This window comes from Moschus berezovskii, chromosome 8 (genome assembly GCF_049115385.1).
Source record: "Moschus berezovskii isolate FMDL1 chromosome 8, NW_MosBer_1.0, whole genome shotgun sequence".
Taxonomy (NCBI): Eukaryota; Metazoa; Chordata; class Mammalia; order Artiodactyla; family Moschidae; genus Moschus; species Moschus berezovskii.
In genome coordinates, this window is record NC_142467.1 from 39818781 (window position 1) to 39832949 (window position 14169).

At 46.8% G+C, this 14169-nt stretch overlaps 1 protein-coding gene across 1 annotated transcript in view; it reads right to left on the reverse strand.

The window, feature by feature from the left end:
• The window catches only part of ADRA1B (adrenoceptor alpha 1B), a 60835-nt gene extending 57066 nt beyond the window's left edge, over positions 1-3769 (reverse strand). Inside the window, exon 1 of the mRNA XM_055429816.2 lies at positions 2698-3769. Within this exon, the coding sequence (XP_055285791.2) occupies positions 2698-3646 (949 nt within the window). The 5' untranslated portion in view covers positions 3647-3769. The remainder of the gene's footprint in view (positions 1-2697) is intronic.
• Positions 3770-14169: the final 10400 nt, after the last annotated feature.

The window sequence follows — 14169 nt, forward strand, 5'->3', positions numbered from 1 at the left end:
GAACATGTTAATCAAGTACCTTCTCTGTTTGAAACTCTTGAGTAACTTTTGAAGTCCATCCCAAACTCAATGCCTGGAGTCCACATTCCTTACCCGCCAGGGACTGGAGGTCCTGGGGAGAAGCGTGTGGATGGAGTCTGCTCAGGGACAGCACACTGGGAAGACAACGGCCGGCCAGAAAGTGTTCAAGTCAAGCAGAAGAGAAACAAGCTCTGATAAATCTCTGGGTGGCAAGAATGCCTCACTTTCTGTGGCATGGAAGCCAAGGACCTGAGGGGTTAGGAAGATAAGATCTCAGAAAAGGATGGACAGAAAGAGGGCAGAAGTTGAAAGAGTATAAGGGAGAGAAAAACTGAGGGTGGGCGTGAAGAGCAGAATGCAGACAGCAGCCACATTGTCCTGTACCACCGTGTTGGTGGGGAAGTGCTAACCTGTGCAGTGTTTAAAAATCTTGGTGTCCAGGAGGCTGGAGGCTAAAGGGAACTGAGAGATCCCCTGGCTGGTGCTTCTCAAAGCCTGGTGGTAGGCTGGTTAAACATGTGATTCCTGAGATTTACTGAATTAGCTTCTCTATGGATTAGGCCTTAAAAGCTGAATTTTTATTAAGATCCACAAATGATTCTGATCTTTATTAAAGTTTGAGAGCCCTTGATTTGGTCCAGCCCTCGGTGTTCCCTGGAAGTGAGACCTGAAGCCCAGAAGGTAAAGCAACACACCTAGGGTCACAGAGCTAACTGATGGCAAAGCTCACATACATGCTCTACTGCTCCTGACCCTCAGAGCAGTGCTCTTTTCATTGGAACATATTGGCAGCCTTTTCATTTGTTTCCCTTGCCCCTAAAGTGAAAGTCTGCAACTGTGATCCATTCCCGCATCTTGCTGGGAACTTGTCTTTCCTGAGGATGCTCTGGTCACAGCCTCTGTCAGTTGAGGATCAGGGGAAGAAGAAAGAAAGGATGCGATCTAGTCAATAGTTCCCTTCTGAGCCTTTAATAACAGGTATAGGATTATACCTTTAATTGAGCATTTGCTATGTACTAAACACTGTATTAAGTCCTTTCCATGCACTAGCACAAACCCCATGGAACAAATAGTAATTAGCCCTACTTTACAGATGAAGAAACTGAGGCTCACACAGCAGTCATCATTTGCCCAAGGTCACATGGCTAATTAGTAGCCAAATCACCCCATGTGTGACCATGATCTTTGTATGGTCCAGTGCAGTGTGAACTTTAGCAGTCATCCACTTTAGCTGGACAGGCCTGCAGAAGGGCCCTGAGACCTCAGGAAAGAAAAGAAAGCTGGGCAGTCGGATGTGACCGCTCCTGGGTATAGAGCTACAAACCCTCTCTGCTCAACACAATGAAAATATTTCTGAAAGGCACTAGCTCAAAAGCTCGCCTTAGAAATTACAATATGAGAGTAGGTTAAACAGCTCTTTTTCTTTGTCATTCTCAAACGGAAACTCCTGACGTCTGCTTGCCCTCTTTCTATTTGGTTCTTTCTTTTGGAAGCAGTGTGTCTTTAGGATTTTCGTGACTTGAGGGATTGGTTATGTTTGGTTCCAGCTGAGCCCCTGGTGTGACTGCAGCATTAGTGGTCCATGGCACGTAGCAGCCGTGGCCTCTTCTGATATCACAGCACATGACTGCCATGATCGCCTCCCTCCATTCATTTTCTGGAGCGTCCCCCAGGGACAGGAAGAGAAACTAAAGCAGATCACTGCCTCAGAGAAGGGACAAGTGTTTCCTGAGCTATGTGGGCAGGATGCCACAGTATCCCCTTCTAGGTTTACCTCCTAACCATACCTCGGTTTCATCCTTAGAGGAAGTCAGGTAGCGTTTTGAACAACTCACTTAGTAGGACTCCCCAGTCAAATGGAGATGGGCACAAGTTTATAGAATAGGAAGGGCTCAGTTTCATACCAGCAGGATTTGGTGTCTAGCAGCTGAAGGTGAGGGGCAACTGTAATTTAATTCTGGGCATTCCATCAATCACCAGAGTTTGGGACATTTGGGGATATTTTTGGGTGACCCTCTGACCATCATCCTTCTCTTTCAAATCTCAAAGCTTTATATTAAGGTTGGTTGGGGGTGTGAGGCATAAAATGCCCTTACTAACTCATAATGTAGGGAGTACGTGGCGGTGAGAGGAAGTGGTAAGGGATGGGGCAGAACGCAGCCTCTGCAAAGCTTTAGAGGACCGTGGGTCTCTGCAAAAGCCCTGGAAATGCTGAATGAAAACTGCCTTCCCGTGTCCGAGCTGCCTCCCTGCTTCCCAAATGCCGTGTCTGCGGTAACTACAAACTATTTTGTATGCTGCATTAGTGACAGACACTGCCTTAGCCGACACATCATTACAACTGAAATAATGCTGGTATGATGTTCAAGTCCAGTGTCCTTTTTAATTATTAAACCAAGGCTGTTGAATGAGTCATTCCACATACCAGATTTTCATCCCATGGTGCTATTTCGAGTAACTTGTACCTCCCCTTAGCGTGTTCTGCTAACACCTGAGTTGGTTCTTAGCCAGCTAGCCAATCTGCAAAGCCTTTGCAGAACAAACAATATTCCCCAGCCTCCAAACACAGACAAACTGCATAAAAAAACCCAAAACCCACGAAAACTTTATAGTAAGCTCATCAGTAATCCCCAAAGCTGAGGATGCCCAGTTCCCCTCGGCCAGTCCCCAACTTACCAAGTGGTAGAGCGATGAAGAAGGGTAACCAACACAAGATGAACATGCCGACCACAATGCCCAAGGTCTTGGCTGCTTTCTTTTCCCGGGAGAACTTAAAAAGTTTGACAGCTATGGAACTCCTGGGGTTATGGCCCTTGGCCTTGGTACTGCTGAGGGTATCCTCGTGAAAGTTCTTGGAGTGGATCCTCAAGGTCAGCTCCTTGGAGTTGGACATCTCCTTCATGACTCCAGCCTCCAGGTTCTTGGTGGTCCTTTTGGCAACGATGTAGACGCGGCAGTACATGACCAGAATGACCGCCAGAGGGATGTAGAAGGAGCCCAGGGAGGAGAAGAGGGCGTAGAAGGGTTCTTCGGTGACCCCACATTCCCTGTCATCGTTGGGTGCCGGCTCCTTCCACCCAAGAAGAGGCCCAATGGAGATGACTGTGGACAAGACCCAGACACCAAGGAGCGCCAAGATGGCCTTCCTCCTGGTGACCAGTGATGGGTACTGCAGAGAGTAGCGCACCCCAATGTAGCGGTCGATGGAGATGGCGCACAGGCTCAGAATGGAGGCTGTGCAGCACAGGACATCCACGGCGGCCCAGATGTCACAGAAGATCCGGCCCAGCACCCAGTAGCCAAGCACCTCCAGGGCAGCAGAGAAGGGCAGAACGGTGAAGCTTAGCAGCAGGTCGGCAATGGCCAGGTTGACGATGAAGTAGTTGGTGGGCGTCCGCAGGTGACGGTTGCAGGCCACAGACAAGATGACTAGGATGTTGCCCACGATGGCAAAGAGGATGAAGGCGCCCAGCACCAGGCCCACGGAGATGGCCCTGGTGATGTCCAGCTGAGGCAGTGTAGAGTTGGTCGAGGTCTGGTTGGGTCCAGTGAAGTTGGCATTTTTCAACTCTCCCCAGTGGGCAGGTGCTGATGTGTTGTGGCCGGTGTCCAGATCGGGATTCATTTTAGAGTCCGCCCTCCATAGCCAGGGGGGTGACAGGGCTCAGAAGGCTGCGGGGAAGGCTATTCAGCTGCCCTGAAACTTTGCTTCCCCCGTGGTCTTCTTCCCAGAGGTGCCCTCCTGGCGAGAAGTCATCTCCCCCGGGCAGCCCAGCCCGGCAGCACGTCTCCTGCCTGCACCGAGCCGCTCGCTCGCCTGTCAGAGGGAGGAGCAGGAGCGAAGGGACGAGGCGGCAGCTCCAAGTTTAATGGTCCGCGTCAGGCGCTCCAGGCCGGGCTCGCGGGGAGCGGCGGGCAGGAGAGGGTGGCGGGGCAGGGGGCGCCCGGCTCTGCCGGGTCCGCGGCGGGTCTGCGGACAGCGGCGCCTCCGCCCAGCCAGCGCCGAGGAGGGTCTGCTTTCAATGAGCCGCCTCTGGGCTGACTGCACGGCGGTGACATCAGGCGGGGGAGCCCGGCGCCCTGACTCCGCGCGGCACTAGGGGGCAATGCGGGTCCAGCGAAGGCGCCCGCAGCCCCGACGCCGCCACCCGGCTGAGCCCCGAGGCCGGCTGCGCCCCCGCCGCCCCCGGGGGGCAAGCCGGGGGGCTGTGCAGTGAGCGGGGCGGGGTAGGGCGACCTCAGCGTGGGGATCCCCCCTGCCCTCCGTCCCCGCTCCCCCCGGGTGGCGCTCTGGGGTTCTTTTCCCTCCTGTTCACCGCGCAGTTTCAAAATGAGGGGGGGTCTGGAGTGAGCACCCAGGTTTAAGGGGCTGTGCAACTTGTGTGGAACCTAAAAGAGGCAGAATTCCATGGCTAAGCAGGTTAGAGGGCCTTGAGTCGGGTCTGAGACCAACCCCCATTCTTCCCGCCCTGTGCAGCCTTTCTGGTGGGACGCTTCTTGGCATTCATTCACTCACCCACCCACTCATTCATTAAACAGATTGTTAATCGGGCATCCTCTGTCTGCCCTGGGTTCTCTTCCAGGCGCTGTGGGTATAGCAGCTGAACCAGGTAGATAAAGACCCCTCTGTCCTTGGGGAGCTTACATTCTAGTGGGACGAGACTGACAAGTCGGCAAATTCTGAGATTGTGCCCTAGGTGGACAGGTGTAACAGAAAATAAAGCAAGGTTGCAGAAATGGAATGGTTTGGGGGCACATTTGAAATTTTATCTGGGTGCTCAGGATTTTACTAAAGTGGTGTTTGAGTCACGGCCTGAAAGAAATGGCAACAAACTGTAGGCTAACTGGGGGTGGCAGTGGGGGTATTAGGGAGGGGACTTGGAGAATCCGTATTATTTGTTCATCCCGCCCCCCGTTTCTGCCTGATATCCATGTTGGACATTCAGCTATAGAGACACACTCCCCAAGGTGGATGAATGGTACTTAGGAGAGAAGGTGTGGCTAAGGATGCTGCAGGAGAGCCTCCTGTTGGTTAACGTTTACCCATATGTCCCAGTCCCAGACAGCGTGCTAAGTACTTTTCATATTTTCTCACAACACTAGGAAAGATAGACTATTCTCATAACCATTTCATTCTGTAGATGGGACACCAAGGTGCAGCAAAATTGAACTCTTTGCCTATATTCACACGTCCATCAAGCAGAGAATTTGGGAACTGAACTCAAATGCACGTCTCTCCAAAGCTGAGCATTTAGCTGCTATGTCACGCTTTTCCCCCAGAAGAAAGAAGGGGGTGAATTCCCACCCCAGCTTTATTGAGGTATAACTGACATATACACATTATGTAAGTTTATTTGAGACACTTATAAATTGAAAAATGATTGCTATCATAGTGTTAGCTAATACCTCCAACATGTCACATAATCACCATTTCTTTTTTTGTGGTGAGACATTTAAAATCTGCTCTCTTAGCAACTTTCAAGTATATAATATAGTATTACTAACTACAATCACCATACTGTACATTAGATCCTCAGAACTTATTCATCTTATAACTGGAAGTTTGTATCCTTTGACCAACATCTCCCCACCCAGTCCTTCCCTGCCAGCCCATGGTAACCACTGCTTAACTCTCTTTCTATGAGGTTTTTTTTTTTTTGATATTCATATATAAGTGATATCAAGTAGTATTTGCCTTTCTCTGTGTGACTTATTTCCCTTAGCACAATGGCCTCAAGTTTTATCCATATTGTTGCAAATGGCAGGGTTTCTTTCTTTATCTTGGCTGAGTAATATTCCATTCTGTATATATATATCAATCTTCTTCATCCATCCATCAGTAATGGACACTTATTTCCATGCCTTGGCTCTTGTGAATAATGCTGCACTGAACATGGGTGTACAGATATCTCTTTGAGATCCTGTCTTCATTTGCTTTGGATATATACCCAGAAGCAGGATTGCTGGGTGATATAGTACCTCTATTTTTAATTTTTTGAGGAACCTCCTTATTGTTTTCTATAGTAACTATACCAATTTACATTTGAGATAAGGGTTAATTGATTGTTATAAATGGAGCTATCTTCGAAATAGTCAATTTTGGGATCCGAGCCACTAGTGGTGGGAAGAAACTTACATTTGTTGAGTTTCCACTGATAGTCAAGCATTTACTCAATTTCCTTTATTCTTCACAACAGCCTTTAAGAGAAGCATACCACGCTCCACTGAAAGCTGAGAAAACCATGATTCAGAGAGAGTTAGTGCATTCCTGAGGTTGTATGGCTAGCAGACATGCAGCAGAGCAATGGGTAGTGATAGCTGGAGATTGAAAAGTAAAGCCTGATGCTTTCTTTTATTCTCATCCAGAATCCTGCATCTTCCTACTTCCTGCCCTTGATAATCACTATAGCCTGGTGTTCAGGGATGGGGAACCGGGAAACCACTCAAGATGATTTACACTTCAGTTCTTCATCCTAGAGGTGGGTCCCTAATCTCTTTTAGGGGATATTGTACACCTATCTAAGTATTTACTCTTCTCCCACCAAAATTTACAGACTCTCAAATGCATAAAATATAGAATTTCAAGGAGTTCCCTAAGATTAAGGAATCTGTGGTTGAGAGAGCCCTGAAAACACTTTTTCTAATTCAATTAAACTGGCTTAAGTTGTATTTGAAGATTTTAAAATAAGAGATTCACAGGTTTATAGTGATTCAGGTCTTCCAGAGCTGGCAGAATCTTCACTTGCCCATTTTCTCATTTTGGAGGTAATGCAGGAGGTAGAGGAAGTTGGTGAACTCCCATAACTACTCAGGTGCAGAGCTGGTTCTCAAACTCCATTTCCCTGGCCCACAGAGCAGAGGGAAGCCACACATGGCAGCTACTCATGACTTATACAGTGAGATGTGAGATGGGGACAGCTTAGGCAGGCCTCTGCCAGCGGTCCTTGTAAAGAGGAGAGACTGTCCTTTGTCTTGGGTGGCTCATGTACTAGTCTGTCTGGAGATAGGGCCTGGGCTAGATGGTCTTTTGAAGTTTTCTAGTTTCCAGTGGTCAGCTTCCTTTGCTGGATAAAGTGGCCTCTGACAGCAACCTTGCTGCCCCCTTCTCCCATGCATCATCCATAGTGGGGGTGGGTCCCATCATCTTCATGTATCTTCAAGTCTAGGATGATGGCGCTTCTCTTGAACTGGTTAATTCCCAAGGCAAGAGTAGGAGGAGGAAGAGAACGCCAGTAAGTTGGCAGAAAGCTGGCAATTAGCACAAAGTCAGGGATGTGGGAGGGAAAGAGTGGGGCAAGTGACAAGCAAGTTTGAAGTCCACATTTTGATTGTGGCGGCCCATTTCCCACTTCCCTGGGTGTTAATTTTACCAGCTATTGAAGAGCCAGCAACACACACTGAATTTACAGAGACTGTGTCTATCACAGCAACCAGAGGCAGTGTGAAAACTTAGCCGATCTGGCATTCTACAGTGGCAAAAGGCCAGGAAAAAAAAAAAAAAGCAAGTATGAGATACAGATTTGGTTTATATTTGTTACAAAAGAAGATAGTTTGTTACCTAATTGAGAACTTATGTCTTGATTGAGGTGTCCGGATGTGGATTTCAGACATGTTGTCATTTATTGGCATCTTTCACAAAAGCAAAGCACACGTCCCATCATAAGGCAAACAGGTATTAGCCTCAACAGGAGCCATGTACCAGGACTCCACTAAGCACTGTGTTCATGATCTGCTGCTCCTTTCCTCCCTTCACTGGAGATGCCTCTTAACCCCTCTGGCTGATATTTGACCCATGGAATTGACCATTTGTTTAGGTGTCATGAGGATATTTCATTTTCTTGGTACTCCCTGGGGCAATGCCAGGCACAGAGCTCTGACTCACTCAAGGCTCAGGGAAGAAGAACCTTTTCATTATCCATCTGATTACATTAGAAACCTCTGATGTTGCAAACTCCCATTTCTGTGAGCCCTCTAGGAGAAGACGCCACTGCGTTTGACCTGTGGGGAGACCAAGGCTGTGGGAAGTCCAGAGATCTGCTTAGGGGACCTGTGGGAAGAGACCGCTCAAGTGTGGTCATGCACTTTTGCATGGTACTCCCTCTCTACCCCTCTCCGCTTTCCAGTTCAGCCAGCCATACATAGGAGCATCTACTCTGTGTAACGCACCATGCTAGGCACTGTGGGTGAGTCAAGTTGAATCAAATCAAGCAAATAATAACCTAGACTGAGCCAAGTGCCATAGGAGATGATGATGATGATGGTAAAGCACGCTTCAGAGAGGACCTACTCTGTGGCAGGCACTGTTAGGTACTCTGTGTGCACTTACTCAAATCTTTACAACAATGCAAGGTAGGAAATATCCCCATTTTACATATGAGGAAACAGGTTCAGAGAGGTCCTGTGACATGGCCAAACCCATTCAATGAATAAGCAACATGAGTATTCAAAGTATTATTGTTTGGCTCCAAAGCTTGCATCCTTCTCTCTGCATCAGACTGAGATTAAAGGAAAAAAAAAAGCATCAGAAGTTCAGTGTTAACCCTGAAGGAAATTACAGTAGAAGATAGAATGTGATCAGGTTCCTGAGTGAGGAAGAGATCAGGCAAGGGACGGCATGGCAGAGCTGTCCGGGTGAAAAGGTTCTGTAGAGGAGCTCCTTGGGTCAGGCTTTCTTGCCTCCCAGGCCAGCACTCAGTTTGCTGAAGCTATAAGAGCCAACTTGGTGACTAATCCTGCTTCCTTTATTTAGTAGCTGCTAATGTGACCAACCACTAGACCATTCAGATATGACCTAAATCAGATCCCTTATGATTATACAGTGGAAGTGAGAAATAGATTTAAGGGACTAGATCTGATAGATAGAGTGCCTGATGAACTATGGACGGAGGTTCGTGACATTGTACAGGAGACAGGGACCAAGACCATCCCCATGGAAAAGAAATGCAAAAAAGCAAAATGGCTGTCTGAGGAGGCCTTACAAATAGCTGTGAAAAGAAGAGAAGTGAAGAGCAAAGGAAAAAAGGAAAGATATAAGCATCTGAATTCAGAGTTCCAAAGAATAGCAAGGAGAGATAAGAAAGCCATCCTCAGTGATCAATGCAAAGAAATAGAGGAAAACAACAGAATAGGAAAAACAAGAGATCTCTTCAAGAAAATTAGAGATTCCAAAGGAATATTTCATGCAAAGATGGGCTCGATAAAGGACAGAAATGGTATGGACCTAACAGAGGCAAAAGATATTAAGAAGAGGTGGCAAGAATACACAGAAGAACTGTACAAAAAAGATCTTCATGACCAAGATAGTCACGATAACGTGATCGCTGACCTGGAGCCAGACATCTTGGAATGTGAAGTCAAGTGGGCCTTAGAAAGCATCACGACGAACAAAGCTAGTGGAGGTGATGGAATTCCAGTTGAGCTATTTCAAATCTTGAAAGATGATGCTGTGAAAGTGCTGCACTCAATATGTCAGCAAATTTGGGAAACTCAGAAGTGGTCACAGGACTGGAAAAGGTCAGTCTTCATTCCAATCCCAAAGAAAGGCAATGCCAAAGAATGCTCAAACTACCGCACAATTGCACTCATCTCACACGCGAGTAAAGTCATGCTCAAAATTCTCCAAGCCAGGCTTCAGCAATATGTGAACCATGAACTCCCAGATGTTCAAGCGGGTTTTAGAAAAGGCAGAGGCACCAGAGATCAAATTGCCAACATCCACTGGATCATGGAGAAAGCAAGAGAGTTCCAGAAAAACATCTATTTCTGCTTCATTCACTATGCCAAAGCCTTTGACTGTGTGGATCACAATACACTGTGGAACATTCTGAAAGAGATGGGAATCTCAGACCATCTGACCTACCTCTTGAGAAACCTGTATGCAGGTCAGGAAGCAATAGTCAGAACTGTACATGGAACAACAGACTGGTTCCAAATAGGAAAAGGAGTATGTCAAGGCTGTATATTGTCACCCTGCTTATTTAACTTATATGCAGAGTACATCATGAGGAACGCTGGGCTGGAAGAAGCACAAGCTGGAATCAAGATTGCCGGGAGAAATATCAATAACCTCAGATATGCAGATGACACCACCCTTATGGCAGAAAGTGAAGAGGAACTCAAAAGGCTTTTGATGAAAGTGAAAAAGGAAAGTGAAACGGTTGGCTTGAAGCTCAACACTCAGAAAACAAAGATCATGGCATCTGGTCCCATCACTTCATGGGAAATAGATGGAAAAACAGTGGAAACAGTGTCAGATTTTATTTTTTTGGGCTCCAAAATCAATGCATATGCTGATTGCAGCCATGAAATTAAAAGACGTTTACTCCTTGGAAGGAAAGTTATGACCAACCTAGATAGTATATTAAAAAGCAGAGACGTTACTTTGCCAACAAAGGTCCATCTAGTCAAGGCTATGGTTTTTCCCATGGTCATGTATGGATGTGAGAGTTGGACTGTGAAGAAAGCTGATCACCAAAGAATTGATGCTTTTGAACAGTGGTGCTGGAGAAGACTCTTGAGAGTCCCTTGGACTGCAAGGAGATCCAACCAGTCCATTCTAGAGGAGATCGATCCTGGGTGTTCATTGGAAGGACTGATGCTAAAGCTGAAACTGCAATACTTTGGCCACCTCATGCGACGAGTTGACTCACTGGAAAAGACTCTGATGCTGGGAAAGGTTGGGGGCAGGAGGAGAAGGGGACGACAGAGAATGAGATGGCTGGATGGCATCACCGACTCTGTGGACATGAGTTTGAGTGAAGTCCAGGAGTTGGTGATGGACAGGGAGGCCTGGCGTGCTGTGATTCATGGGGTCGCAGAGAGTCGGACACGACTGAGCGACTGAACTGAACTAATGTGACCTTGGGCAGGCTAGTAAAGTAACTAAGAACCTGAACACTGGCACCAAACAGACCAGGGTTTATGTCCCAGGCCCATTATTAGCTGTGTGTCCTTTGGCAAGTCACTTAACCACTCTGAGCTCTGGTTTCCTCATTTGTGAAATGAAGATCATAATAGTGCCTGTCTCAGAGGACTGAGGTGGGGTTAAATGTGATACTGTGTGAAGTGCTAGCTAGCACAGTGTAATAGTCTATCAGCCAGGAGTTTAGTGCTTACCACGTGCTAGAGTAGACATTGTGCCCCAAATGCCTTATGTACATTTTCTGGTTTAAGTCTGATAATAATATTATAGACGCTGTTGTTATTGACATTGTAGAGATGAGTAAGCTCAGTCTCAGAGTGGTTGCCCAACGCGACAGCTGGCAGGTGGCACAGCTGGAATACAGAGTACCCAGTAAATGAAACTTAAAATGAAAAAAGAATTGGAGGTATGAGGCCTCTGCTTCATGAGGTACACTAGGCTCTCTGGGGACCTGAAGGAGGATTTCTCTCCCTGCTGTGGTCCAGGAGGGAGAGGAGAGGCACCCTTTCTTCTGAGCAGGAGACACTGGCTGTAGTTGAGGCATCCTTTGCCTCCAAAGACAGCAGGTCAGAGGCTCCCAGGAATGAGGGATTTCAGCTCTCTCGGGGCAAGCTTGCTTTTCTCTCTGGTGATTATAGTTTGTCAATTTTTGGTGAGCAATAATCCCCCAGCCCAGATATTCTAGTTGCACTGCATCTCCTGGTAAGTGAGTGAGAGAGAGAGAAAGAGAGAGAGCTTAGAGCAGCCCTTTGCAGTGAGCTGGTGAAGATTGATTGGTAAGTCAACGGGGCTAAAATCACATCACATGGTCCAGGAGCCCTGAACTGGGAGGGGTGGGGTGGGGTTTAAGGGGGTCAAAGCACAGAGTGTGAAAAGCCTATTGAGTGTGGAACCCAGAATGTGTCCTTTCTTCCTTATGCCCTATGCTCTAGCAGCTTCTCCTATGGGGCAAGGTAAAGGGATCAGAAACACCAGCTCACAGTCCTGCAGAGAGAGGGTGAAGGGGAGCGCATGCATTTTCTTGAGAGATTCTGATTGTGCCATTATCATCCATGGGCTTTGTTTATCACTTTGTTCAGAAATCTGTGGCGGCCCCCACATTTCTCAATAAATGGTCTTTGGGTTGCAGTCTGGTTTAAAAGCAGGCTCACAGCTGTGTTTGCACCATGCTCTTCACAAGACAGATGTATTAATAGTTGTCCACCTCAGGTGGCAATGGAGATTTTGCTGGCGCTAAAGAAGCTCTTCCAAGCTGCTTTGTATTGCCACTGCCAGGATTTACTTTTTTTTTTTTTCCTGAGCAATGGGTTTGCTTTCTTTCTTTTTTAATGTGGGTGTTTGTCTATATAATTTCATTTATTTATTTTTGGCTGTGCTGGGTCTTCGTTGCTGTGGGGGCTTTTTTCTAGTTGCGGCAAGCGAGAGCTGCTTTCTAGTTGCAGTGTGCAGGCTTCTCATTGTGGTGGCTTATCTTGTTGCAGAGCACAGGCTCTAGGGGGCGTGGGCTCAGTAGTTGTGGTTCCTGGGCTCTAGAGAACAGGCTCAATAGTTGCGGCACACAGGCTTAGCTGTTCCATGGCATGTGGTTATCTTCCCAGACAAGGGATCGAACTCGTGTTTCCTGCATTGGCAGGCGGATTCTTCACCACTGAACCACCAGGAATCCCCAGGATTTACTTTCTAACCACACTTGTTGACACTGTCAAACATGACAAAACAAAAGTTATGGCAACAAGCTCTGTACAGCTGACTTTCCAAGGCATTGATACCTTTGGGTTCCACTGCTACAGTCAGGACCCAGACTTCTGAAATGTCAGACTCAGAAGGACCCTACGGATCATCTGGTCCAGGGTCAGCAAAGTATAATCCCATGGACCGAATCTAGCCTTGTACCTATTTTTGTACATAAAGTTTTATGGAACACAGCCATGCCTGTTCACTTGGGTATGTCTCTGGGTGCTTTCACGGTACCATGACAGTTGTGGAGCTGTAACAGAGACAGGCTGTCTTGCAAAACCTAAAATATCTGCTCTCTGACCCATTACAGAAAATATCTGCTGCATACTTTGTAAACACTGTTGCATCAAATGTTTATTTAGTCTCACTCTTTTATTTTACATGCAGGGATACAAAGGTACGGAAAGGGGGAGGGATTTACCTAGGGCAGAACCAGGGTCCATAGCCTGAAGGTTTGACTCCTCCCCCATGGTTTTTTATGCTACTGAGGTCATCAATTCCTGCAGCTTGGCATGGATTCAGAGTTTGAATCCTAGCTTTGGTTGACCAGATGTGTGACCTTGGGCAAGCTACATAAACTCTTTCAGCCTCTGTTTTTTCATCTGAGACTTGGGAATAATGCTTTCTATTTCTTGAGATAATGCACAGCAACATAGGTGTTTGCAAGAATTAAAGGAACTATAGTCTGTAATGATTTAGCCTGGGATTTGGCTCATAAAAAACACTCATCCAAAAACAGCACTACTATTATATTGATGTCCTCTGTAATATCGAGCTTCCCAGTGGCGCTGGTAATAAAGAATTCTCCTGCCAGTGCTGGAGATGTAAGAAATACGGGTTCGATCCTTGGGTCAGGCAGATCTGCCGGAAGAGGGCACAGCAACCCACTCCAGTATTCTTGCCTGGAGAATCCCATGGGCAGAAGAGCCTGGCAGGCTGCAATCCATAGGATCCTACAGAGTTGGACATGACTGAAGCCACGTAGCATGCCTGTAATTTTATATGTATTAATCTTATTCCTTGCCCTCCCTCCAAATTTCAAAAGAAAAAGTGATATCCCTTCTCAGTTGTTCCTTATCTTTTTGGTTCCTAGACCTTATTGAGAATCTACTGAAAGCAGTGGACACATTGCTTTATTCCACACTTTTTCGGAATTCCTAGTAGGGGCTCCTTCAGTGACAAATTCTTGGCAGGGCCCCTTGATCAATTGATCGCCACCCTGTTGCCTCTTATTTTTGTTTGCTCCTGCTAACTTTATCTTGGTGTAACCTCTACCACTCTCGAGCAACAGAACTAATTCAGTGTTTTACCATTCATTGTGGAGGAGAACTTGCATAGAATAAAGTAAATGGACGCTGGCCTTTTTTGTCCTCCTGGAGTTCACAGTGTAAGATGGATAATGGAAATGTGCATCTGAGGATGTAGAGAGAATTGTGCCTGACATTGAACAGTAATGTGAGTTAAATAAGGAAACACATAAATATATGACA